The sequence below is a fragment of the Lampetra planeri genome, chromosome 64, assembly GCF_965212315.1.
Source record: "Lampetra planeri chromosome 64, kcLamPlan1.2.h2, whole genome shotgun sequence".
Lineage (NCBI taxonomy): Eukaryota > Metazoa > Chordata > Hyperoartia > Petromyzontiformes > Petromyzontidae > Lampetra > Lampetra planeri.
The window spans coordinates 652,583-679,703 of record NC_136170.1 but is presented as its reverse complement, the minus strand read 5'-3'; the positions used below and the strand labels follow the sequence as shown (position 1 = coordinate 679,703).

Below are 27,121 nucleotides of genomic sequence, written 5' to 3'. Positions count from 1 at the left end.
CCAGCCACTCCGCCACCCACCCAGCCACCCAGCCACCCAGCCAGCCACCCACTCACCCAGCCACCCAACCCACCCCTCCCGAACCACCGTGTGGTGACGCCACTCTCCAGATCCTGGATCGTGGCCAACGCTCGTTAAAGGGTCGTGGATAGCGCTGCGGTTACGACGCTGCGCCACGCGCGTCTGCCGGCGTGCCGGCATTACCGCCCCAGTAAATCTGGTTTCGTGTTCGCCGGCAAGCCCGGCTGTGCACGATTCGTGGTGGAATTTGGTTGACATTCCACCGCCGATCGGAGACGGAGAGAGAGAGATTAGCGGGGTCCGTTCCAGCGGTGCATGCGTGCAGCGTGCGTCACGGCTGCACGTCCCGATCGCATTGGCACAGGTCATGATCACTGTTGTTATGTATATATGTGTGTGAAGGGCTAATACCTCTCGTGCAGTGCCACCGGCCGTCAATCGTCGCTGTGTCTGTTCGCATGGCCGTTTGGCGTTTTTAAAGCACCGCCTGGAATCCATCCGTGACTGCCGCCACTCCCGTGACTGCCGCCCCTCCCGTGACAGCTGCTGTTGCTCGCCCGCAACTTGCAACTCCCCGTCAATGCCCCTGTGACTTTCTCCAAGTGAATGCCCCTGTGACTGATGGTGACTGCTGCTGCCTGCACACCCCCTCCCCCCGCCCCCCCAGGTGTACGAGATCAAGCCGGCGTCGGGCGTGCTGCACAAGGCAGCGGCCGTGTGGCACAAGGTGACACGCGGCCTGCTGCCCCGCGTGCCCGACTCGCAGAGCAGCCTCGTCAAGCACCTCTCCTTCCCCTTCTCCCGCGAGAAGCAACACATGTGAGTCGCTCGCTCGCTCACTCACCCACTCCTGTAAGTCACCCGCTCACTCACTCACTCGCTCACTCGCTCCTGCGAGTCGCCCGCCCGGTCGCTCACTCACTCCTGTAAGTCGCCCGGTCACTCACTCGCTCACTCGCTCGTGCGAGTCATTGGCTCGCTGGCGAATCGCTCACTCGCTTGTGAGACCACGTGGGCCCTGAGACCACGTGGGCCCTGAGACCACGTGGGCCCTGAGACCACGTGGGCCCTGAGACCACGGGGAGCAGGAGACCACGGGGATACGCGCATGTCTAACGAACTCGTTCTTGTCTCTCTGCGTCTCCCCCCCCCCCCTCCGCCTCCCCCCTGCAGGTTCAACATCACAGACAAGGACACGTTCTTCAACAGCGCCACTCGCAGTCGCATCGTGAGTGGAGCCTCGGGCGAGGGATGAATCCTTGAGCTTGTCGACATTTGTACGATGATATTTCTCTCCGCATGGTGACATGTCCCCTCGTGTACCACTCCGGCCTTCGTCGGTGTCGCTACTCGCGAACGGCACTCGCTCCCAGACAGTCTGGTGAAGGCTACACGGGGGATCTTTGTCTTTGTGTGTTTCTGTGTCCCGTGTGCGGGGGAGCGGTAGTGCAGCGGTTAGCGCTACGCTGCGCTAACGAACCCGGCGACCCGAGTTTGATACCCGCTCATGGCGAACACCAGCGGTGACGATCATCTGAACCGTTCCTGGGCCTCCCCTAGGATCACTCGGCCTCAAATGAGTACCTGGTGAAGTGTGTAGTAAACATCACCACTGACCACCCCACCCCTCGTGTGCCATGCCAGCCATTCAGCGTCTGGCTAACAGCACTTGCCCTTGCAGTCTGTTAAGGCTGTACAGGGGATCTGTGTCTTTGTCGGTAATGGTGATATCATTGCCGCCGGTGATGCTGTAGCTTGACTAAACATCACCGTCTATTGAAACACAAAATCACAGCCTAGCCACCGCATTGGTGCAGGCAACCTCCACTTCCTGGTGCATGCACGGTTGCAAGCTCTGTTGTTGTTGTGCGTACGGTGCGTTGCTGTTATTATTACGGAAAAGGTGAGTGTGGAGTGTGTGCGTGAGAGAGTGGGTGGGTGATGAGGGAGGGAGAGGGAAGGGGGTTGCTAAGGGAGGTTGCTATGGGTACCTGCACACACACTTACAAAGACAAAGCTCCCCCGTGTAGTCTTCAGACTGTTGGCGGCAGGTGTCGTTAGCGACTAGCAGCGGCTAATGAAGGCCGGTACGGCACACGAGGGGGTGGGTGGCCAGCACCACGCCCGGCCGACTTTGTCTCCCCAGTGACGATGTTTACACATCGCACCAGGTACTAATGTGAGGCTGAGTCGACCTAGGGGAGGCCCTGGACCGGTTCAGATAATCGTCATCGATGTTGGTCCGTGAGCGGGAATCGAACTGCTGGGTTCATAGCGCAGTGCGCTAACCACTGCGCCACCGCTCCCCAGACACACACACGGACACGCACGCACGCACGCGCCTGCCCACCTGTGTTCACCTACAGCACGAATCACTCGCCGTGCCTGTGGCAGGAGCAGTCCAGCGCACGAGGAGTGGTCAACACGCTTTGTGTGTAGGAGGCAGGAACGAATTTCAGAGTCTCTAGACTCAGGAGGGCGATGTTGCTCAGTCTGATCCCAGTTGAGTCGTGTGTGTATGTGTGTGGTTGTATGAAGTAGGTGTGTAGGTGTGTGTAGGTGTGTGGTTGTGTGTGTGGGGAGCGGTTGTGCAGCGGTTAGCGCGCAGTGCTACGAACCCGGTTCGTTTCCCACTCACGGCCAACACCAGTGACGATTTTCTGAACCGGTCCCGGGCCTCCCCTAGGTCGACTCAGCCTCAAATTAGTACCTGGTGCGATGTGTAAACATCGTCACTGGGGAGACAAAGTCGGCCGGGCGTGGTGTTGGCCACCTACCCCCTCGTGTGCCGTGCCGGCCTTTATAGATGCTCTATAACAGCACTTGCCCCGACAGTCTGCGAAGGCTATACGGGGAGTCTTTGTCTTTGGGGAGCGGTGGTGTAGCGGGTAGCGTGCTGCGAATCTGGAGTCCCGGGTTCGATTCCCGCTCGTGGCTGCTCCAGTGACGATTATCTGAACCGGTCCTGGGCCTCCCCTAGGTCGACTCGGCCTCAAATGAGTAGCTGCTAGGCTATATGGGGGATCTTCGTCTTTGTCGTGAATGTTTCTACTGGTGTGTTGGTGTGTGTACTGTAAGCACCCCACGGGTGCGAGGATGAAAATACCGGGCACATGCAAAGTCTCGTGGGTAGCAGCTAACAGACGCGATGCAGGCCACGTGGTGCCTCCGCCAATCACCATCTCGCAGACGCGGAGCACGAGGCAGGCGAGTCGAGGAGGAGCGTCTCCCCCCGAGTGTCGATCAGCGGAGCCGCTGGGTCTTCTCCAGGGGCCTCCCACACCGAATGCGCCCTCTCTCCCACTCCCTCTCTCCCACTCTATCCCTCTCTCTCCCACTCTCTCTCTCCCACTCTCCCTCTCTCTTCTTTTTACGATCAGAGGAAACAAGAAGATGCTCGGTGTAGTCGGCACTTTGCTTCGTTCATCATTTCGTTTTTTTTCAATGCTTTGCTTTATGTGCCCCCCCTTCCCCCCTGTTTAAATGTAAGATTTCACACTCTGCTCTCCTCCATCTTACCCCTTCCCTCTCTTTACCCCCCCCCTCTCTACCCCCTCTACCCCCCCACCCTCTCTCTCTCTACCCCCCTCTCTCTCTCTGTACCCCCTCTCTCTCTAACCCCTCTCTCTCCCTCTCTCTCCCTCGCCGCTAGCGGCACGAGGTGTAGCGGTGGGGGCAGCAGCACCGTCCTTGCGAGTTCCTCGCCGTTGGCAAAAGTTCACGGTGGGGGGCAGTGGGGGTGGTAGGGGGGGGGGGGCGAACCGGCGGCAGTAGCGCTAGCGGAGTGACACGGAGGCGTCCTCTTGACGCTGCTGATGTGGCACGCACACGCGCACGCACACGCACGCACGCGCGCACGCACGCACGCGCACGCACGCACAAATGCGGTGTTCTCCGCGTCCCGGTTTGTTTTGTTTTTATCGGGGGGGGGGGGGGGGCGGCCCCCCTGCGCCCCCCCTGCGCCCAAACCCCTCCTCCCTCCCCTCCCCTCTGCTCCCCTCCCTTCACCCACCCCCTCCCCCCCATCTTGCCAACCACCCCCCAATTAGCGCAGATAATTGGGAGTTGACTGCACCACAGTTTAATTGTGGATTTGAATATCGCCATGGTGTCTCTTCCCCCCCCTCTTCTTCCTCCTCCTCCCCTCTGCCTTCCCCTCCCCCCAACCAATCAGGTGCACGAGATTCTCAAGAGGACCACGTGCAACAAGGCCAAGTACAGCATGGGTGAGTGCCCGAACCGTCTATCCCCTCTGTTCACTCAGCTGCGGGGGTGGTGGGGGGGTGGGTGGGGGTGGTGGGTGGGGGTGGTGGAGGTGGGGTGGTCTTCGTAGATGCTGCTACTCGCTAACAGCACTTGCTCCAACGGTCTGTTGAAGGCTATACGGGGGAACTCTGTCTTTGTTGTGATGCGCATGGTGTGATGCGATGGTACACGCGTGTGCTGTGTTCTTATTATAGCAAGGCTGCGTTGGCTGGGCCATGTAACCCGCATGCCCAGCCACCGCATGCCTAAACAGCTTCTGTTCGGCCACATAGAGGGGGCTAAACGGGCGCGGCACGGGCTAGAGAAGAGATGGAGTGACGTGGTACAGGAGAACGTGGAGCTGAGTGGACTTGCCGATGACTGGTATCAGCGGTGTCAAGGTCGGCCTCTGTGGAGGAGACTCGTGAAGGACGCTACTGGGCAGTTGGAGGCAGTCTCCCTCCAACAACAACGGAGGGCGGAGGAGCGACGCTCACAACAACGAGCGGAGCGCCGGGTGGATAAAGCACAACAAGTTGGCACAGTAGGGGGCACAGGTGGTGCATCAGCCCGTCATCTCAGTCAGTCGACCCGTGGCACCTGGGTCTGCTCCGTGACCTCCTGCCAGCGGGCGTTCGACACTTCACGTGGCCTCAACGTGCACCTAGCCTGGCACAAGCGTCGTGGTGATGTCACCGCCACTTAGTGGCGAATGGCGGTGGTTGTTCTTGTATGACACAACACACGTGTTATAGTCGCCCACGTGTTGTGACGTACGAGCCGTGGTATGATGTGTGACACCGTCCGCGTGCTATTGTTTGTCCGAGTGTTGTGACGCTCTCTCCGTCGACAGGCATCAACAGCCTGCTGGCGAACGAAGTGTACGACGCCGCCTACCCCCTGCATGACGTGAGTGTGACACCACCACCACCACCACCACCACCTCCACCACCACCACCACCACCACCTGCACGACGTCAGTGTGACATCACCACCACCACCACCACCACCACCACCTGCACGACGTCAGTGTGACATCACCACCACCACCACCACCACCTGCACGACGTCAGTGTGACATCACCACCACCACCACCACCACCTCCACCTCCACCATCACCACCACCACCTCCACCACCACCTGCACCACCACCACCACCACCACCTGCACGACGTCAGTGTGACACCACCACCACCACCACCACCTGCACGACGTCAGTGTGACACCACCACCACCACCACCTGCACGACGTCAGTGTGACACCACCACCACCACCTGCACCACCACCACCACCTGCACCACCACCACCACCACCACCACCACCTGCACCACCCCCCCACCAACTCCACCACCACCACCACCTGCACGATGTCAGTGTGATGCCAGAGGCGGGCAGAGGGAGTGGACGACTCTGAGTGTGGGGTGGGAGGAGGAGGGTTGTGGGGTGGGAGGGGTGGGGAGGCAGTGGGGGGTGGGAGGGTGGGGGGGGGTGGGAGGGGTGGGAGGGTGGGGGTGGGGGGGAGGCGGGAGGGGTGGAGGGGGATGTGGGGGTAATGTGGAGTGGGAGGGGTGCGGGGCAGTGTGGGGTGGGAGCGGTGAGAGGGAGGGGTGTGGGGGCAATGTGGGGGGGAGGTGGGAGAGGTGGGGGGGAGGTGAGAGGGGTGGGGGGCCGTGTGGGGTGGGAGGAGGGGGGGGGTCACAACGTGAGGTCATAGAGGTTCATCGCGTGAACCTCCACGTCGTGTCCGTCAGCCCCATGATGATGATTCTGCTTCGAAGCTGCTCCATCTCCGCTTGGTTGTGCTCGTGGGTTTCAGGGCGATGAACACGACGACGAAGGCCTGGAGTCCAACGATCGCAAGGTGAGCAATGCGGATCGATCCCAAATGAATTAAAAATGTCCTGCAACAAAAGTTGCCTCGGACGAATGACCCCCTGAAAACCATTCGCCGCACAGTTCCACCTCCTCGTACTCCAGTGGTAGTGCCTTATGCCGCCTGCAGTGGGGTCTAGTGTCATATGGAACAGGTGGAAACTAGTCTCCCTCCCCACCCTCCCCTCCCCTTCCTCCCCTCCCTCCCTCCCTTCCCTCCCTTCCCTTCTTACCTCTCCTCCCTACCTCCCCTCCCCTCCCTCCCCTCCCTCCCTCCCTCCCTCCGCCCCTTCCCTCCCCCCCTCCCCTCGCTCCCCTCGCTCCCCTCCCTCCCCTCCCTCCCCTCCCTCCCCCTCGCTCCCTTCCCCTCACTCCCCTCCCTCCCCTACCCTCCCTCCCTACCTCTCCTCCCTACCTCCCCTCCCTCCCCTCCCTCCCCCACTTCCCTCCCCCCCTCCCCTCGCTCCCCTCCCTCCCTTCCCCTCTCTCCCCTCCCCTCCCTCCCACCTGCAGGGCAACCCAGACTGCTGCTCTGATGCATTAGCCCTAACCCTGGACCCCCCAAAGCAGCAGCATTGCCGATCATTATTCTCCTCGTAATGCAGGGCTCTGACCCGTCTGTCGGTGTGGCAGTAATGGCAGTGCGCGTGCACGCGCGCGCGTGTGTGTGTCTGCGTGTGTGTGTGTCTGACTGTGTGTGTCTGATTGTGTGTGTCTGTGTGTGTGTGCGTGTGTATGTCTGTGTCTGTGTGTGTGTTGTGTGTGTCTGCGTGTCTGTGTGTGTCTGTGTGCGTGTGTCTGCGTGTGTGTCTGCGTGCATGTGTCTGTGTGTGTCTGCGTGCGTGTGTATGTGTGTGTCTGCGTGCGTGTGTCTGATTGTGTGTGTGTGTGTTGTGTGTGTCTGCGTGTCTGTGTGTGTCTGTGTGCGTGTGTCTGTGTGCGTCTGCGTGCATGTGTCTGTGTGTGTCTGCGTGCGAGTGTATGTGTGTCTGCGTGCGTGTCTGCGTGTGTGTCTGCGTGTGTGTCTGCGTGTGTTGGTGGAGCGGTAGTGCAGCAGTTCGCGTGCTGCACTACGAACCTGGCCACCCGGGTTCGGTTCCCACTCACGGCCAACACCGGTGACGATAATCTGAACTGGTCCTGGGCCGCCTCTAGGTCGACTCGGCCTCACTTGTGCAGTGGTGTAATGAACATCGCCACTAGGGAGACAAAGGCGGCTGGGCGTGGTGCTGGCCACCCACCCCCCTCGTTCGCCGTGCCGGTGATACTCGCTGAAAGGAACTTTCCCCAGCTGCCTGTTAAAGGCTACGTGGGGGACCTTTGTCATTGTGTGTGCGCGTGTGCACGTCGCCGTTCGGTGTTGAGGTTTCCCACCGCTGTCCCCCCCCGCCACCCCCCAGCTGCTGCACAATGAATGGGCGAGTTACGGAGTCTTCTACAAGTACCAGCCAATCGAGCTCATCAGGTGAGACCAGCACACGCACACAGACAAAGGTCCCCCGTGTAGCCCACGCGGGGTCGTGTGGTGCGAGCGCCACGGATGCGTGGCCGGGTCACGCCCGGCACACCTTTGTGTGTCCCCCAGCGCCGATGTTTATCACCACGCCGCACTGGGTGCTCGTTTGAGGCCGAGTCGACCTAGAGGAAGCCCAGCGGCCTGTTCGGATGTTCGTCCACCGGTTGCGGGCCGAGAGCGGGGAGTGTGCGGTGCGCTAACCGCTGCACCGCCGCTCCCTTCGCGGAGGCATTTACGAGGGTAGTAAAAACAAGGGGTTTTTAGTTCACCAGGGTAACCGGTAAAAACCGGTTGCGGGTTTGCGACCAGTTAATGAGCATTGATGCACGCGGGAGGAACCCGTAGCACCTGGAGACGACGCCCCACGGTAGTGCGAGGGGGAACGCTCGATCCCCGCACAAATGGAACGGATGGAGATTAGTCCACACTTTGCTGTGCCGCCTTCTCCTGGCAGAGCCAGGGGTGGTACGGCTCCTCCTCGATGCTACCCACAGGTAGGGGAGAGGGAGTTCCACAGCCCATCTGTGAGTGGTCCACCAACCCTCGCTGATGCTGCCTTCACAGTGCGGGATCACGGGCAGCCACGTGCAGCATCGTAGCGTCCACCATCATCATCAATCACCTCCATCATCGCCACCGCCATCGTCATCACCACCACCGCCATCGTCATCATTACCTCCGCTATCATCATCACCCCCACCATCATCATCATCATCATCAATCACCTCCACCATCATCATCATTGCCACCGCCATCATCATCGCCACCGCCATCATCATCATTACCTCCGCCATCATCATCACCCCCACCACCATCATATCATCACCACCACCCCCACCACCATCATCAATCACCCCCACCATCATATCATCATCACCACCACCCCCACCACCATCACCACCACCCCCACCACCATCATCAATCACCCCCACCATCATATCATCATCACCACCACCCCCACCACCATCACCACCACCCCCACCACCATCATCAATCACCCCCACCATCATATCATCATCACCACCACCCCCACCGCCATCCGCTCACGACTAACGAAGAGTAACAGCAGCAGCAGCAGCAGCGTAGCCAATTGACGAGTTTTAATGAGCACGCACGCGCACGTGCGCTGACCTGCTCTCACACCGTACGTAGCCAACCGTGCTGATCGTAGGTGCGGGTGAAGGACGACAAACACGATAACACCTTCCACCCCTGCCCCCCCCCCCTCCCCTCCCGCCCATCAGGAAGTACTTTGGGGAGAAGATTGGGCTGTACTTTGCGTGGCTCGGGGTCTACACGGAGCTGCTGATCCCCGCGTCGCTCATCGGCGTCATCGTCTTCCTGTACGGCTGCGCCACCATCGACGAGAACATCCCCAGGTGACGACGCACCCCGGGCGGCGGATGCATTCGGGTGGACCGAGCGCAACCGAATCGGTCGAGCGGCATTCTCTTATTCCCCGACGGTCCGTCGAGGCTACGCGGGGGATCTTTGTCTTTGTACCAGTGTGCGTGCGTGTCCCTCCCCTCCCCCGGCAGCATGGAGATGTGTGACGACCGCAACAACTTCACGATGTGCCCGCTGTGCGACCGCGCTTGCAACTACTGGCGCCTGAGCACCGTGTGCGGCACCGCGCGCGCCAGCCACCTCTTTGACAACCCCGCCACCGTCTTCTACGCCATCTTCATGGCGCTATGGGGTACGTGGTGGGGGGGTGGGGTGGGGGGGGGTACGTGGTGGGTGGGTTTGGTGGGTGGGAGGTGGGTGGGTTTGGTGAGTGGGGGGGGGGGTACGTGGTGGGTGGGGGGGGGTACGTGGTGGGTGGGTTTGGTGGGTGGGTGAGCGGGTAGGTGAGTGGGTGGGTAGGTGAGCGGGTTGGTAGATGAATAGGTTGGTGGGTGTGTGGCTGTATGGGTCTGTGAGCGAGAGCTTGTGGGTGAATAGGTTGGTGGGTGGGTGAGCGAGCTGGTGAGTGAATGGGCTCTTGACTGAGTGGGTGAGTGTGTGGGTCACTGGGTGGGTGAGTGTGTGGGTCACTGGGTGGGTGAGTGTGTGGGTCACTGGATGGGTGAGTGTACGGGAGTGTGTGGGTCAGACTGATGGATGTTTGTGTCCACGTGTCTCTCCTCACGTGTCTCTCCTCACGTGTCTCTCCTCACGTGTCTCTCCCCACGTGTCTCTCCTCACGTGTCTCTCCCCACGTGTCTCTCCCCGCGTGTCTCTCCCCGCGTGTCTCTCCCCGCGTGTCTCTCCCCGCGTGTCTCTCCCCGCGTGTCTCTCCCCGCGTGTCTCTCCCCGCGTGTCTCTCCCCGCGTGTCTCTCCCCGTGTCTCTCCCCCGCGTGCAGCCACCACCTTTCTGGAGCACTGGAAGAGGCGACAGATGAGGCTGGACTACAGCTGGGACCTCACAGGGCTGGAGGACGAGGAGGTAAGGAGACCCGGGGGGAGACGTGTGGGGAGACATGGGGGGGGGGGGAGACACGGGGGGGGGGGGGGAGACACGGGGGGGGGGGAGACACGGGGGGGGAGACACGGGGGGGAGACGTGTGGGGAGACGTGTGGGGAGACGTGTGGGGAGACGTGTGGGGAGACGTGTGGGGAGACGTGTGGGGAGACGTGTGGGGAGACGTGTGGGGAGACGTGTGGGGAGACGTGTGGGGAGACATGGGTGGGAGACGGGGGGGAGACATGGGTGGGAGACGGGGGGGAGACACGGGGGGGGAGACACGGGTGGGAGACACGGGGAGGAGACACGGGTGGGAGACACGGGGGGTGGGGCACACAGAGACATCTGGAGATGCCGGGTCACGTTTGGAGACACGGACACACAGGAAGATGTGGGGATATATGGGCCCACATCCGGGGACACAGAGATACAGGGACACGGTGACGCACGGAGGGAAACGGGCAGCTATGGAGATCCACGGCAAGTTACGGAGACACGCGCAGACAAACTCATCGACACCACGCACAGACGCACAGACGCACAGACGCACAGACGCACAGACGCACAGACGCACAGACGCACAGACGCACAGACGCACAGACGCACAGACGCACAGACGCACAGACGCACAGACTCGGTCCGGGCTCAGTCTGGACTCGGCCCGGTATTTGCCCGGACTCATTACGGACTCATTGCGGACTGAGTCTGGACTATTTACCGACTCATTAGGGACTCGGTGCGGACTCGGTGCGGACTCGGTGCGGACTCGGTGCGGACTCGGTGCGGACTCGGTGCGGACTCGGTGCGGACTCGGTGCGGACTCGGTGCGGACTCGGTGCGGACTCGCGCTCCGTCACTCTCCCTCCTCCGGTGCGTGAGCGGCGATCGTTGCGCCAGCGCCCGCCGCGAGGGATCGCTCTGTGGCAGGGTGCCCAGTCAGACGACTTGTACAGAATGAGCCACTTAGATGACGTCATGCCTGCACTTACATAATGATACACACACACTTACGTAAATAATACAAAGACAAAGGGCCCCCGTATAGCCTTAACAGACCGTTGGGGTAAGTGCTGTTAGCGAGCACCTATGAAGGCTGGCACAGTGCAGGAGGGGGGTGTGTGCCCAGCGCCACGCCCGGCCGCCTTTGTCTCCCCAGTGGCGATGTTTACACACCGCACCAGGTAGTCGGTTGTGGCCTTACGGGAGGCCGTGAGCGGGAATTGAACCCGGGTCGCCGGCTTGGTAGTGCAGCGCAGCGCTAGCCGGTGCGCCACCGCACCAACACCAACACCACGAGCGGCGTGCGCCACGAAGTGACGGCGCCGCTTGTGCCGGGCCCGGTGCCCTCTGAGGCCACGTGAAGTGTCGTAGACTCGCTGGCGGGAGGTCACGGGGACAGGCCCGTGGAGTTGACCGACTGAGATGACTGGCAGATGCACCACCTGTGCCCCCTCCCTACCGTGCCACCGCTGCCCGCACGCACGTACGCACGCACGTACACACACACACACGCACGTACGCACGTACACACACACGCACGTACACACGCACGTACGCACGTACACACACACGCACGTACACACACACACACGCACACGTACACACACACACACACACGCACGTACACACGCACGCACGTACACTCAACAACAACAACCGCCATTCGCCACTAAATGGCGGTGACGTCACCACGACGCTTGTGCCAGGCCATGTGCACCTTGAGGCCACGTGAAGTGTCGAACGCCCGCTGGCAGGAGGTCACGGGGCAGACCCAGGTGCCACGGGTCGACTGACTGAGATGTCCGAGATGACTGGCTGATGCACCACCTGTGCCCCCTACTGTGTCAACTTGCTGTGCTTTAGCCACCCGGCGCTCCGCTCGTTGTTGTGAGCGTCGCTCCTCTGCCCTCCGTTGTTGCTGGAGGGCGACTGCCTCCAACACACACGCACGCACGTACACACACACACGCCCGCCGGTCACTATCAGCTCCAGCTGATTGGCCGTGTCGCCACCGCTGCTGCTGCTGCTGCTTTTGGGAGATGCTTTGGGGTTCCTATCCCTCCGTGCCGTGCTCCGAGCATCACTCTCCTTGCTCTGGAGGCTGCCGGAGGTGGCGGTGGTGGTGCCGTGGGTGTCGTGGCGGTGCCGTGGGTGGCGGTGCTCGTAACCTCTGTTTGTTTTTTTGTCTCTCGTTTCCTGCTGCACCCGGCTGCTCCAGGAGTTGGTCAAGGTTTGTCTCTCTCCCTCCCTCTCTCTCCTTGTCTCTCTCTCTCCCTACCTCTCCTCTCCCCGCATGCCCCGCTAACAATAATAATTATCAGCCACTCCTGTTCCAGAGTTTTGGTTTCGTCCAAATGTTCTGACAAACCCGGAGCAGCAATCCGGTCTGACCCGGGATACATTTTTGTTCTCCGCGGCGTTTGGTCAATCATCAGGCGCGTGCAGTGCGTGCCGAGTAGATCTGCACGTCACGGCGAACACGACGAGAACGTACTGCAAACTCTGGACAAACCTCGCCCCCAACTCCTCACCCCCAGCCCCTCACCCCTCACCGCTCACCCCTGACCCCTCACCGCTCACCCCTGACCCCTCACGGCTCACCCCTAACCCCTCACCCTCACCTTGACCCCTGACGGCTCACCATGCGGCCACTCCCCTCCCATGCTCTCACCCCCAGCACGTCACACCTCTCTCTCCCTTGTATACCCACACCCCCCACTCCATGCATGTCTGTGACCCCTACCCCCCTTCCCCCCCCCACACGTGTGACACACGCGTGTGCTGTCCGCGTGTGCGTGCAGGACCACCCTCGCCCCGAGTACGAGGCCAAACTCCTCGACAAGAAAATGCAAAGCGACTTCAACAAGCGACAGGAGCAGGTGAGGGACACGCCCCTCACCCCGGACCGTGACCTCTGACCGTGACCTCTGGCCGTGACCCTTAGCAATGGCCTATAGCTGCAATCTCTGGTCATAACCTCTAGCCATGACCTCTGCCCGTGACTTCTGGCTGTGACCTCTGGCCGTGACCTCTGACCATGACCTCTAACCTGACGTCTAACATGACCTCTAACATCACCTCTAGCTGTGTCCTCTGGCCATGACCTCTAACGTGACCTCTAACGTGACCTCTAACGTGACCTCTAACATGACCTTTAACCTGACCTCTGGCAATGACCTCTGGCCATGACCTCTGGCCATGACCTCTGACTAATGACCCTCGGAGAGCTAACGGCCATCGTGCGCTAAATGTTCTGGATGTTTGTTCCGACTTCCTGGAGCTTGTCTTGGTTGTGTTTGCGATGCTCTCTGAGCAGTCGCTGGGGGACCACGTGGGCACCGTAGGAGCTCGGAGTCCGATCCCGACCCTGACGATGCTCGCTCCGTATTCTGAGTTTGCGTGTCTCTCTCTTCGTGGTCGCTGCGTGGACTTTGTCTCCGGGTCCTCCGGTTTTCCTCCTCCACATTTCGAATCGACGTCACGCGTGTAGAGAGTTTGGCTGCCGCTATAAATGTCCACGTGATGATGACGATGATGGTGATGGTAAGCCGCCACTTAGTTGAGGCTGTCATTTGTGATGGCCAGGCCGCTTTTGAAAAAAGAGCGCCACAGCTTAATGGTAAGTAAAAAATAATAGTTTAAAGTAAAGCAGGGGCGGCAGCAGCTAGGCCGGCGTGACCAACAATTGCCCGAGTTCTGCGATCCTCTCTCAATATAGTGAGCGGTGTTTTCAGCCAATTCGTGAGTGGTGTAATACGTGCGGGGAGAAAGCCGGAGCAGCCGGAGAAAACCCGCGTTTGTAACGGATGGAGATTAGTCCACGCACGTTGCTGTTACTGCCTTCTTCCTGGAAGAGCCAGGGAGCACGGATACTCCTCGAAGCCCACCCACGGGTTAGGGAGAAGGGCGTTCCACAGCCCATCTGCGAGTGGTCCACCAACCCTCGGTGCTGCTGCTGCTGCCTCCACAACAGTGCTAGACCACAGCAGCAGCTTCGTACACCACCACCACTACCATCATCACCACCACCATCATCACCATCATCACCACCGTCATCACCATCATCACCACCACCACCACCATCATCACTATCACCTCCACCACCACCACCAACAACCTGATGGCACAATGACACTGGTTGCGGCTTGTATAAAAGTGGTCTGACGTTTTAGGCAATGGGCCTTGTTCAGGGTAAGGGAGAGGAGAGGTGACGTCAGGGAGAGAGATCCGCGATGATGAACCTCTAGGAGAACCCCCCCTTGCAGTGCGTCGTACATCGCGGAGGGAGAACTATGTGTGTGTGCGTTCGTGTGCGTGCATGTGTACATGTGTGCGTTCGTGTGCGTGCATGTGTACATGTGTGTGTCTCTGTGTGCGTGTGTGTGCCTGTGGGTGCCTGTGTGTGTGCCTGTGTGTGTGCGTGTGCCTGTGTGTGTGTGCCTGTGTGTGTCTGTGTGCCTGTGTGTGTGTGTGCGTGTGGTGTTGGCCACACACCACCCCCGTCGAGCGCCGTGCCACCCGTCTCTAGGCGCTACTCTCTCTCAGCGCCCTTCCCCCTACAGTCTGTGGAGGCTACGCGGTGGATCTTTGTCTTTGTCTGTGTGTGGTCCGACTTGCACACTTGCCCCCTATCTCCCCCTCTCCCGTGCTCCCAGAGGGCCCTGGACCAGCCGAGCGACGTGGCTAATCTGTGGAAGGCCAGGGTGCAGTCGGCCCTGGCCGGGGGAATCCTGGTACTTGCTCGTGTCCGTGCCCGTACCCACTGCAGCAGCCGTCGCTTCCTTCCCCGCCGTGCCCAGTGCCTTCTGTTTTGACTGCTTCCTCCTCTAGATTTGAAGCTTTCCTGACTGCAAGGATTCATATTCTTAGGTTTTTTCGGTAAAGTCACGTAGGTAAAAATTTTAAATTAATAAATAAAAAATATTTTTTCTTTTTTTACTTTTATTAATTTAAATTTTTTACCTACGTGACTTTACCGAAAAAAACCTAAGAATATGCTTCCTCCTCCTCCTCCTCGTCGTCGTCATCGGCGGCAGCGTCGATGCCGTTGCGCTTGACCATTCGTCACCTGATGTTTGTCATCGCCGTCGTCGTTGGCTTCGTCATCATCCTCATCATCCTCATCATCATCATCGTCGTAGTTCATCGTGATAACCGCGGTGGCTAGGAGATGTTAACTCCCTCGCCTGGTATGCGGGAGGTCGTGGCTTCGATCCCGATCCCGACCCTGACGACGCCTGCTGCTGCTGTACACTTGGAGTTTGCGTTTCTTCCTCTCTCCCCGTGGTCACCGCGTGCATTGTCTCCGGGTCGTCTCTCGGCTTTTTTCCTTCCATTTATAATCAACATCGCCGCGCGTTTAGAGAATTTTGCAGCTGCTATACATTTCCACGCGTGATGGTGATGATGGTGATCAGCCGCTCCGTTGAGCTATCATCTGTGGCCAGGTCGCTTTTGAAAAAGAGAGCTGCGCGTAGCTCAAAGTTGAGTGATCTTCATCGTAGTTAATCGTTACCACTATTACCATTGTCAGCATGATCACCATCATCACCGTCATCATCGTCATCACCATGATCATCGTCGTCATCACCGTCATCATCATCGTCGTCATCCTCATTGTCATTGCCATCATCGTCGTAATCATCGTCATCATCGTCATAATCCTCGTCGTCATCATCATTGTCATCGCTATCATCGTCGTCGTCATCATTGTCATCGCTTTCATCGTCCTCATCATCGCTGCCGTAGTTCTTGTCGGTGCCAATGGCATCATCATCATCATCCTTGTCAATATCCTCATCATCGTCATCATCACCACTGGAGTCATCGTTGCCACTTTCGTCATTAACAGTCGTAAGGTTCATCTTCAATTTGACCGTCCGGTACCGTAATCAGCGCCGTAATCATCGTCATTGTCATGACGACAATGACGATGGTGGCGACGAGGTGGAGCTCTCCGTGCGTGCATGACAGCGGCTGCCGTGTCCACGCCGTCCCCTGAGCGGCTCCGCGCTCTCTCCCTCTCTCCCTCCCGCTCGTTGCTGTTGTCGTTTGTTTGTGTCGTTCAGTTCGCTCCGTCCGCCTGAATGTAACACTGCTGACGAAATGAGCGTATCATTTGCGTATGATTTGCGTAACATACTTTGCATCACGTTCGCATTTGAGTTGCACCTCATTCAGACGAGGAGGAGGGGCGGTCGATCGCCCTGTGGCCGCGTGTGCCGCGAGCGCTCACAATGGGTCCCCGTCGTCACGTGGCCAAGAGGTCAACAGGTCAAGAGGTCGGCCCTCTGGAGTCCAGAGGACCCCCCCCCCCCGCCATCCGATTCAATCTCCAGGCGCGGCAGTTTAAACATTGGGGGGAGATTCAAAAATTTCACCCCCCCCCACCCACCCAGCAGCAGTGTGATTGGTTCCACCACGGGTCGGGCAATGATTGGCAGGTCACGTTGGGTAAAGTGTGGGGGTGACGTCAATGTGTTTTATATTTAAATTTAGAGACCAGGGGATGAGTCTCGTGTAAGAGAGCGGGCGTGGAAGAGTAGACCAATTAACCCCTCCCCCTCCTCCCACGGTCCCATCCACCCTCTGTGGCGGCGTGGAGCCAGCAGTTGCAGCGCTGCGCCTTTGTCTTTTTTTGTTGCAAGCGTCCACATCGCAGCCGTTCCGCTCGCGTGTTTTGCTGTTGCATGTCACGACCCTGTGATGACCCCGTGGTGACCCCCGTGACGACCCCGTGGTGACCCCCCATGACGACCCCGTGACCCCCGTGACCCCTGGCAGCCACCACAGGTGCTGCCGCCAGCGCTGACCGGCACTGCTCGCGGCCGATGATCGCGAGCCTCAATAGCGTGCCCGTGTGTGTCTGCGTGTGTGTCTGCGTGTGTGTGTGTGTATGTGTGTGTGCCTGCGTGTGTATGTGTGTGTGTGTGCCTGCGTGTCTGCGCGTGTGCGCGTGTGCGTGCATGCGTCTGCTTGCCCGCGTGCGCGTGTGTCTGCGCCGCATGTGTGGACAGGACGAGGAGCTGAAGCTGACGTGGAGAGATCGACTTCCCAGCTACGCCATCAACTTCTCCTCTATCCTCTTCATGGTACCCGCCTACTCGTACCCACACACATACACACACATACACACACACATACACACACATACACACACACACACATACACACCCATACACACAACAACCAACAACAACCGCCATTCGCCACTAAGTGGCGGTGACGTCACCACGACGCTTGTGCCAGGCCATGTGCACCCTGAGGCCACGTGAAGTGTCGAACGCCCGCTGGCAGGAGGTCACGGGGCAGACCCAGGTGCCACGGGTCGACTGATCGAGATGACCGAGATGACTGGCTGATGCACCACCTGTGCCCCCTACTGTGCCAACTTGCTGTGCTTTCGCCACCCGGCGCTCCGCTCGTTGTTGTGAGCGTCGCTCCTCCGCCCTCCGTTGTTGTTGGAGGGCGACTGCCTCCAACTGCCCAGTAGCGTCCTTCACGAGCCTCCTCCACTGAGGCCGATCTTGACACCGCTGGTACCAGTCATCGGCAAGTCCACTCAGCTCCACGTCCTCCTGTACCACATCACTCCATCTCTTCTCTAGCCCGTGCCGCGCCCGTCTAGCCCCCCCGATCCGGCCGAACAAAAGCTGTTTAGGCATGCGGTGGCTGGGCATGCGGGCTACATGACCCAGCCATACACACACACACACATTCCCATACACACACACATACTCATACACACACACATACTCATACACACACACATACACACACACACATACCCATACACACACATTCCCATACACACACATTCCCATACACACACATTCCCATACACACACACACATACCCATGCACACACACACATACCTGCTCATACCTTGCGCTTTGCAGATCGGGCCGATGTCATGTAACACACGTGTATGTCACACACATGTAACACGCGTTTGACACGTATGTAACACGCTTCTAACACGCGTGTGTGCGCGTTTGCAGATCGGGCTGACGTTTGCGATCGTGTTTGCGCTCATCGTGTACCGCATCTCGGTGTCGGCGGCGCTGGCGGTGAGCACGAACGCGTACCAGCGCTCCAACAACCGCGTGATCGTCACCTCCACCGCCGTCGTCATCAACCTCATCATCATCCTCATCCTCGACGAGATCTACGGCTCCGTGGCGCGCTGGCTCACGCAGATCGGTGGGTACGGTGCACCTAGCCTGGCACCCCGGCGTGTGTGTGCGTGTGTGTGTGTGTGTGTGGGGGGGGGGCTTTGTCTTTGTGTGCACCTAGCCTGGCACCCCGGCGTGTGCGCGCGCGTGTGTGTGGGGGGGGGGGCTTTGGCTTTGTGTGTACCTAGCCTGGCACCAGTACATTGCTCATTCCCTCATTTAATTCTCGGTCGTGATCTCTGCCTGTACATTCTCACACGCACACGCATGCACACCCACACGCACACGCTCACACACACGCACACTCGCACACGCACTCTCACACCCGCACACGCACACATGCACGCACACTCTCTCTCACACACACGCCCCACGCACACGCACACACACGCAAATGAATACCCACGCATCCACACACTCAATGACGTGCACACACACTCTCTCACACACAGAGGTGCCCAAGACTGACAAGGAGTTTGAGGAGCGATTGATCTTCAAATCGTTTCTGCTCAAGTTCGTCAACTCCTACACCACCATCTTCTACGTGGCCTTCTTCAAGGGGCGGTGAGCCACGCTGCTCCCTCCCTCCCCTCCCTCCCTCCCTCCATCCCTCCATCCCTCCATCCCTCCTCCACCCTCCCTCCTCCACCCTCCTCCACCCTCCTCCATCCCTCCTCCACCCTCCCCTCCCCTCCCCTCTCTCCCTCCCTCCCTCCCCCACCTTCACTCCTCTCCCTCCCAGCGCCACCGTCAACAACGCCTCGCGTAGCCTCGGAAGGGAGCATGCACAATAATAATCATAACTATTATAATAATTATAATTATTATAATAATTATAATGATGATGAGTAAGAATCGGGTTCCTGGCAATACAACAGGAGGTGTCAAGACAGTCAAACGCCACATAGGGGACCTTTTGCAAGGCATGAACTCTGCAGTAGCCCTGCGTGCGTGTGGCGAGACGTGCAGGCTCGACACGTGGACACGTGTCACATTGGCAGAGAGGGGTAAAACCTCTACTTAGTTCTCATCATCTGTGATACTGGGAAAACGGTCCCATAGAAATAATAATAATAATGTCAACTCGTAACACAGTCCATAACAGAGGTTTTTGTTGGGTTAGATTGCGAAAATATGAATGCGTCGATAAACCCGCGAAAGCCAAATCGTCACACGATGTCCGCTCACTCTCATAGACAGCTCCGGAGATCCTCCCCCCCCCCCCAGCTCCTACAGGGGTACACGCTTGGCCTACTCTTCCACACCGTCTAGCGCACCAAGCTACGAACCCCATCGGTCCGAGTTCGAATCCCAGCCACGGCTAATGCCAGCGGTGACTCTCCGGCCGTGAGCGAGCAGCTGGGGAGACAAGGCGTAGGTGCCACTCGCTGACAGAATTTGCCCCGGCAGTGTGCGTGGGCTACATGGGGGGCCTTTATCTTTGTGTGCACGTGCAGGTTTGTGGGGAGACCAGGAAGCTACGTGTACGTCTTCCCCGGTCATCGCATGGAGGAGGTGAGCACCTCCTCATCATCTTTGTCACCGTCACCGTCACCGCCCCCTCTCACATCCTCCCCCATGTCCGACTTCCACCGCATCCCAACGTCTCCGTATCTCTCTCCCCATGTGTCTCCGTGTGTCTCTGCGTGTCTCCCCATGTGTCCCCGTGTCTTGCCGTGTCTTGCCGTGTCTCCCTGCGTGTCCCTGCGTGTCCCTGCGTGTCCCTGCGTCTCTCGTCTCACCGCGTGTCTCACCGCGTCTCACCGCGTGTCTCACCGCGTGTCTCACCGCGTGTCTCACCGCGTGTCTCACCGCGTGTCTCACTGCGTGTCTCACCGCGTGTCTCACCGCGTGTCTCACCGCGTGTCTCACCGTGTCTCCCCGCGTGTCTCACCGTGTCTCCCCGCGTGTCTCCCCGTGTCTCCCCGCGTGTCTCTCCGCGTGTCTCACCGCGTGTCTCCCCGCGTGTCTCACCGCGTGTCTCACCGCGTGTCTCCCCACGTGTCAGTGTGCCCCGGGTGGCTGTCTCATGGAGCTCTGCATCCAGTTGAGCATCATCATGCTCGGCAAGCAGCTCATCCAGAACAACCTCTTTGAGATCGGCATCCCGTGAGTCCACCACCACTATCACGTCGATGATGACGGAGATGAATGTGATGATTACTATAAAGATGATGATGATTATGATGATGACGAGATTTATAGTAATGATGTCATGATGATTATTGCAACAATCATTAACATCGTTATCGGCCGATGATGCCGAAGACGATGTTAATGTAGAGATGATTGTGGAGATCTTGACGACGACGACGATTATTGCAACGGTCATCATAATGTCAACGATGCCAACGATGACGACAATGACGACGATGACGACGATGACGACGATTATTGCAACAGTCATCATAATATCAATGATGCCAACGATGACGACGACGATTATTGCAACGGTCATCATAATGTCAACGATGCCAATGATGACGACAATGACGACGATGACGACGATGACGACGATTATTGCAACAGTCATCATAATATCAATGATGCCAACGATGACGACGACGACGACGATTATTGCAACGGTCATCACAACGATGCGGACGCTGACGATGCAGGAGGATGAAGAAGCTGATGCGGAGCTTGCGCAAGAAGGAGGTGCTCCACCTGCACCACCATCACCACCACGGCGGCGACGGCGGCGGGGACCCCGAGGGGCTCCCCAAGCGCCGCTGGGACCTGGACCACGAGCTCGACCCCTACGCCGGCCTCACCCCCGGAGTACATGGAGATGAGTACGTGCCGGACACGCCGCTCACGCTCGAGCACGCGGCCCAGCCGCTCGCATCGTCACGGCCACAGCGACCCTCGCGACCCCGGGCACGCCGACCCCCACCCCACCGCGACCCCCCCCCCCCGTGCACATTGTGTGGCCACACCGACCCCGCTTGTCCGGCCGCACCAGTCCCCCCACGTGCGTGGTTGGTGATGGTGCTGCTGCTGCTGCTGCTCCGTCAGTGACGGTGTTGGCGGTGGTGCAGTGTCGTTAACGGTGCCGAGATCATCGTGGGGATCTTAAAGACGACGACGACGCTGCTGCTGCTGCTGCTGCTGATAATGATGATGATGACGTTGGTCTACTCCTCCTCTCCCCCCCCCCCCCAGTCATCCAGTTCGGCTTCGTGACGCTGTTCGTGGCGTCCTTCCCGCTGGCGCCGCTCTTCGCGCTGCTCAACAACGTCATCGAGATCCGCCTCGACGCCAAGAAGTTCGTCTCCGAGCTGCGGAGGCCCACGGCCGTGCGCGCCAAGGACATCGGTGGGGGCCCGCAACCACCGCCGCAACAACCCCGCAACAACCACCGCAACAACCACCACCGGCAACAACCACCACCGCAACAACCACCACCGCAACAACCACCACCCGCAACAACCACCACCCCGCAACAACCACCACCGCAACAACCACCACCGCAACAACCACCACCCGCAACAACCACCACCGCAACAACCACCACCGCAACAACCACCACCGCAACAACCACCACCGCAACAACCACCACCGCAACAACCACCACCGCAACAACCACCACCGCAACAACCACCACCACCGCAACAACCACCGCAATCACATCCGCAATAATCGCAATAACAACAAGGGCAACAATAACCGCAAACAGCACAGTCTGGGGATCGCACGCACAGAGCAGCGATCCCCAGACTGACGCCCATCCTCCCGGTCTCTTCGAGTTTTTAACTGTTTACAGCATCCACTTGAAACTGGAACTCACTCACCCACTCGCTCATCTCACTCACCTACTCACTCGCTCACGATCTCACTCACCCACAGCTCGCTCACCTACTCACTCACTCGCTCACGATCTCACTCACCCACTCGCTCACCTACTCACTTGCTCACGATCTCACTCACTCATTTCACTCACTCACTCATTCACTCACTCACGATCTCACTCACCCACTCACTCACACAGAATCTCACTCACTCACTCGTTCAGTTCGCTCACTCACGATCTTCATCACCCACTCATTCATTCACCCGCATACCCACCCACCCACATGTTCACTCACTCGTCCACTCATTAAATCGCTCTTGCAAACGAGACCTCTCGATCCCGGTCTCCAGCGTTTCCACCTCGTCACACGCCGAGTCAACTTGACCCTTGGCTCATGTCGTTCCATCACTGTAGACGTGACACAGCCCCGCCACCCAGTGGCACGATCAGGAAAACGCAGCCAGCTCTAACACGTGTAACCCCGGGGCAATGAGGATGATGTGTGTACGGTGAACTTCTAAGCGGTGGTGCGGGGAAGGACAACAAACTAAACACAAAATTCGATTTGAAGAAGCGAGTTTGTCAATGTCGATGATGATTTATGAGTGCACAGCTCCAAGTGGCTTCCTAATATCGGAAGGAAGAGCGTTCCAGACGGCCGCAGAAGCTCACCCGAAAGCGCCGGGTGATGCGGTGGCCTTATTAGTTTGATGGCCAGCCAAAAGTGTAGTGTTGTAGGGTAATGTTTAGTGTAGTAAATAGTCTGGTGTATATCGCATCTGAAAGCGCACGATGCAGAAAGCGGTTTTGTTCCATGGGCAGCCAAGAGACGGTTGCCACGGCGAGGATGACCGGAGTGTGCCGTGGGCGGCGTTGGCGGGTAGACGGGTCGATGCCAGATATACAATCACGCGCGACAAATAATAATTACAAACAGCAACTGTTCAGCTTAATACATTCACGCGGTTCGTGTGAGTTGCGTCTCTCGCAGCACACACACAGAGCCGGAAGGCGGGCGGTGAGGGAGCCCCCCCGCCCAAGCTCTGCGGGTCCTCTCCGTATTAAGATGTTGGCAAGCCGCGTGTGACAAGGAGCGTTTGAGACGATTTGACGCATTCTGTGTAAACGTTGCGAGTTTGCCGTCTTGGTGGCACCCGACCGAACCGTTGCTGCTGATGGCGGCGCTTTTAGGCTCGCGTGACGGGGCTCGCCAATGGACACTGCCGGGTGGAGGAGGGCACACAACACAGATGGGTTTGTGAGAGCCGCGCGCCTTAAATATATCAGCGTCGTCGTGTGGTTTTGTGTCGCGATGGCTTCCCCCCCCCCAGCCCCTCCCTCCACCTGATCTCCTCCCTCCACCTGATCTCCCCCCCCCCCCCCCCCCCCCTCTGTTCCGTGGCTCCCCCAGGAATCTGGTTCAACATCCTGTCCGGCATCGGGAAACTCAGCGTCATCACAAACGTGAGTCGGGGATTCCACCCCCCACTACGCCCTCGCTCCTCCTTCCTCCCCTCCCCTCGCTCCCTCCCCTCCCCTCACTCCCTCCCCTCCCCTAACTCCCCTCCCCTCCCTCCAGCCAACACATCCCATTTCATCCACTTTCATCCCCCTTCAACCGCACACTATATCCGTCCATCACCAACTCTCCCCATCACCCAAAGATCCCCCGTGTAGCCTCTCAACAGACTGTCGGGGCAAGTGCTGTTAGCAAGCAGCTCCTAGCGAGGCTGGCAACTCGGGTGGCCAGCACCACGCCCGGCCGCCTTTGTCTCCCCAGTGGCGATGTTTTCACTCATTTGAGGCTGAGTCGACCTAGGGGAGGCCCTGCACCGGTTCAGGTAACCGTCACCGGCGTTGGTGGCCGTGAGCGGGAATCGAACTCGGGTCGCCGGGTTCGTAGCTCGGCGTGCTCACCGCTGCACCGCCGCTCGGTCGCTCTCCTCCCTCCGTCCCTAACCCCTCGCCGTGACCCAGCAATCGGTCCCCCGTGTGACCTCTCACCCCCCCGCTCTCCCCCCCCCCCCCCCCCCCCAGGCGTTTGTGATCTCGACCACGTCGGACTTTATCCCGCGGCTCGTCTACCTGTACATGTACAGTGCGGACGGCACCATGCGGGGCTTCGTGGACCACACGCTGTCGCACTTCAACGTGAGCGACTTCGCCGAGGGCACCGGGCCGGCCGGCGACGTGGGCACGGGGAGCGACGCGGAGGTCCTCTCCTGCAGGTCGGCCGCTCGTCGTCGTCGTCGTCTGTCATGTTGTCGTCGTCGGGATATCGTCGTTGGGCCCTCGTCGTCGAGTTGAGGGGGTAGCGATGGTGGGGGGAGCCATATTTTCTACGTTATGTTGTCGTTGAATGGGTTGGTGATGGGGTGGGTGGGTTGGTTATTGGGCGGGTTGGTTTGGGTAAGTTGGTGGGTGGGTGGGCGGGCGGGAGAGTGGGTAAGTGGGCGAGTGGGCGAACGAGCGCAGGTGGGCAAGCAAGTGGGCGAGCGGGTGGGTGGGTTGGTTTGAGTAAGTTGGTGGACAGGCAAGTGGGTGGGTGGGTGAGTGGGCGAGCGGGTGGGCGGGCAAGTCGCCAACATCACCTCTGCGTCTCCCCGCTTGTCCTCCCCGCGTGTGACGCCGCTGCTCAGACACGGCTCCGTGTGCATCCCGACAGCAGTACTAACTTGCGGTGTTGTGGTGGCGATTGTGGTGGTGGTGACCGTGGTGGTTGCCGGCGGGGGCGGTGCAGGTACAAGGACTACCGTGACCCGCCGGGCTCGGAGCGGGCGTACGACACCAACAAGCAGTACTGGGCCGTCATGGCCGCCCGCCTCGCCTTTGTCATCATCTTCCAGGCGAGCAGCTTCCCCGCACCATAGCACCCTCGCCGCTCCCTCACCGCACCTTCACCGCACCCTCGCCGCTCCCTCACCGCACGCTTGCTTGCTCGCTCAACCGCTCACTCGCAGCACATTCGCTCGCCTGCTCACTCGCTCGCCCACTCACCCCGCTCACCGCTCTCGCCTCCGCTCATTCACCTGCTCGCTCATTCACTCGCTCGCCCACTCACCCCACTCACCCGCTCGCCCCGCTCACTCACCTGCTCGCTCATTCCCTCGCTCGTCACTCCACCCCCACTCACCCGCTCGCTCATTCACTCACCCCGCTCGCTCGTCTCACTCAATTCATCCGTGACCCACTCGCCCGTAACATTCACATCTCGCCTTGGGGGGGGGAGGGGGGGGGGGAAGGGGGGGGAGGGGGGGAGGGGGGGAGGGGGCCCTCTAGCCGCCTAGGATCACCTTCACCCCAATCCTGCCGTGACCACCCTCCACCCTCTACCCTCGTCTCCCGCAGAACCTCGTCATGTTCCTGAGCAACGTCCTCGACTGGCTCATCCCCGACATCCCCAAGGACATCGCGGACTGCCTGAAGAAGGAGCGGACGCTCATCGTCGCCACCTTCCTCAAGGAGGAGCAGGAGAAGATGCAGCTCCTGGGGAACCTGGGCCAGAACAAGGACGGACGCGAGAGGCGAGGTGGAGGAGGTGGAGGTGGAGGAGGTGGAGGAGGTGGAGGTGGAGGTGGAGGAGGTGGAGGAGGTGGAGGCGGAGGTGGCGACCCGCTCGAATCGTCCCAGCGGGAACTGGGGGACTCGTCGCGGGAGGGAGCGGAGAGGGCCAGCAACCAGCAGCACAACGGCAGCAGCGTGGGGGCCGGGCGCGAGCGGGCGGAGAGCCCCGCCGGGGGGAGGGGCGGGGGGGGGGCTCGAGCCGGCGGAAGGGGGGGTGGGGGTCGACGAGCGGGGGGGGCACCGCCCAAGCAACGCCTCCTGCAGCGCACAGCACACCGTTGTGTAGGGGCACGCACGGACACACACGGACACACGCGCGGACACACGCGCGGACACAGACACGCACGGACACACACGAGTGGGCACGGACACACACGGACACACGCGCGGACACACGCGCGGACACAGACACGCACGGACACACACCAGTGGGCACGGGCACAGACACGCACGGACACGCGCACACGCGCGGGACACGCACACGTGTGTGTGTGTGCGTGCGTGCGTGTGATGGGAATCATGCATGTTGGGTGTGTGGGTGCGTGTACTGGGTCTGTGCGTATGTTGTGTGCCTGTCTGCGTGTGTGCGCCTGTGTTTTGTCTGCCAGTGGTTGGGAGTGGTGCATATACCACAGGGAGTTTGTGTGGTTGCGTACAGGTGGTTGGGTGTGCGGTGCAGTTTGTTAGCGAGCAGATTGCCCGTCGCTTGAAAGCGAGATTCTAGTTCCACGTTCTCACAAAGCGGTAGCGAGTTTATCGACCGCCGAGTCACGATGGGTTTTCTGGATTTGAACGCTCCACACAACCTGAGGAGTCTGAGAGACCAAGCCACCGTCACCCCGACGCCCGCCACGTGGTTCCCAAAGTAAAAAAGAAACATACGTACAGGCGCGCTACAGGCGCGCTACAGGCGCGCTACAGGCGCGCTACAGGCGCGCTACAGGCGCGCTACAGGCGCGCTACAGGTGCGCTACAGGCGCGCTACAGGCGCGCTACAGGCGCGCTACAGGCGCGCTACAGGCGCGCTACAGGCGCGCTACAGGCGCGCTACAGGCGCGTGCGTTTCCACCGAATTCTAACATTGACCCAACGTCGGCCCAAACGTTGGTTTCACTCCCGATTTATGAAACGTGACGCCATGGAAGAGTACGCCAAAGTACATACCCCTCCCCCCCTTAGAGAGGCCTCTGGTGGGCCCCGTCCAGTGGAGCGATTTTCGTTCTGGTTTTAACCCACGCGTTACCCCCACCAAAGACAAAGCTCCCCCGTGTAGCCTTAACCGACTCGTTGGGGCAACGACGACAACAGCAGCCGCATTAGCCACAAAGTAGCGGTGACGTCACAACAACTGCGGTGACATCACGGCCGCCTGACCCGCCGCCGCCGCCGCACGTGACGTGCCGCCCGACCGATTGTGGTCGACCCTCGTTGTTCACGCGGCTGGGTGGACAGAGGCGACTGGGTGGGTGGTGGTGGGTGGTGGTG

The 27,121-nt window shown here is 59.7% G+C and overlaps 1 protein-coding gene across 1 annotated transcript in view; it reads left to right on the top strand.

The window, feature by feature from the left end:
* The window catches only part of LOC144737008 (anoctamin-1-like), a 92,844-nt gene extending 66,838 nt beyond the window's left edge, over positions 1 to 26,006 (top strand). The window contains 23 exon segments of the mRNA XM_078619654.1: positions 689 to 840; positions 1,195 to 1,249; positions 4,196 to 4,247; positions 5,120 to 5,175; positions 6,085 to 6,129; positions 7,541 to 7,605; positions 8,901 to 9,035; positions 9,195 to 9,355; positions 10,003 to 10,085; positions 12,906 to 12,983; positions 17,121 to 17,195; positions 18,106 to 18,307; positions 18,732 to 18,843; positions 19,737 to 19,794; positions 20,288 to 20,388; positions 20,898 to 21,054; positions 21,056 to 21,074; positions 21,445 to 21,597; positions 23,484 to 23,536; positions 24,110 to 24,300; positions 24,813 to 24,918; positions 25,421 to 25,819; positions 25,821 to 26,006. Of these exon segments, the coding sequence (XP_078475780.1) occupies positions 689 to 840; positions 1,195 to 1,249; positions 4,196 to 4,247; positions 5,120 to 5,175; positions 6,085 to 6,129; positions 7,541 to 7,605; positions 8,901 to 9,035; positions 9,195 to 9,355; positions 10,003 to 10,085; positions 12,906 to 12,983; positions 17,121 to 17,195; positions 18,106 to 18,307; positions 18,732 to 18,843; positions 19,737 to 19,794; positions 20,288 to 20,388; positions 20,898 to 21,054; positions 21,056 to 21,074; positions 21,445 to 21,597; positions 23,484 to 23,536; positions 24,110 to 24,300; positions 24,813 to 24,918; positions 25,421 to 25,819; positions 25,821 to 25,922 (2,610 nt within the window). The 3' untranslated portion in view covers positions 25,923 to 26,006.
* The last annotated feature ends 1,115 nt before the right edge of the window (positions 26,007 to 27,121 follow it).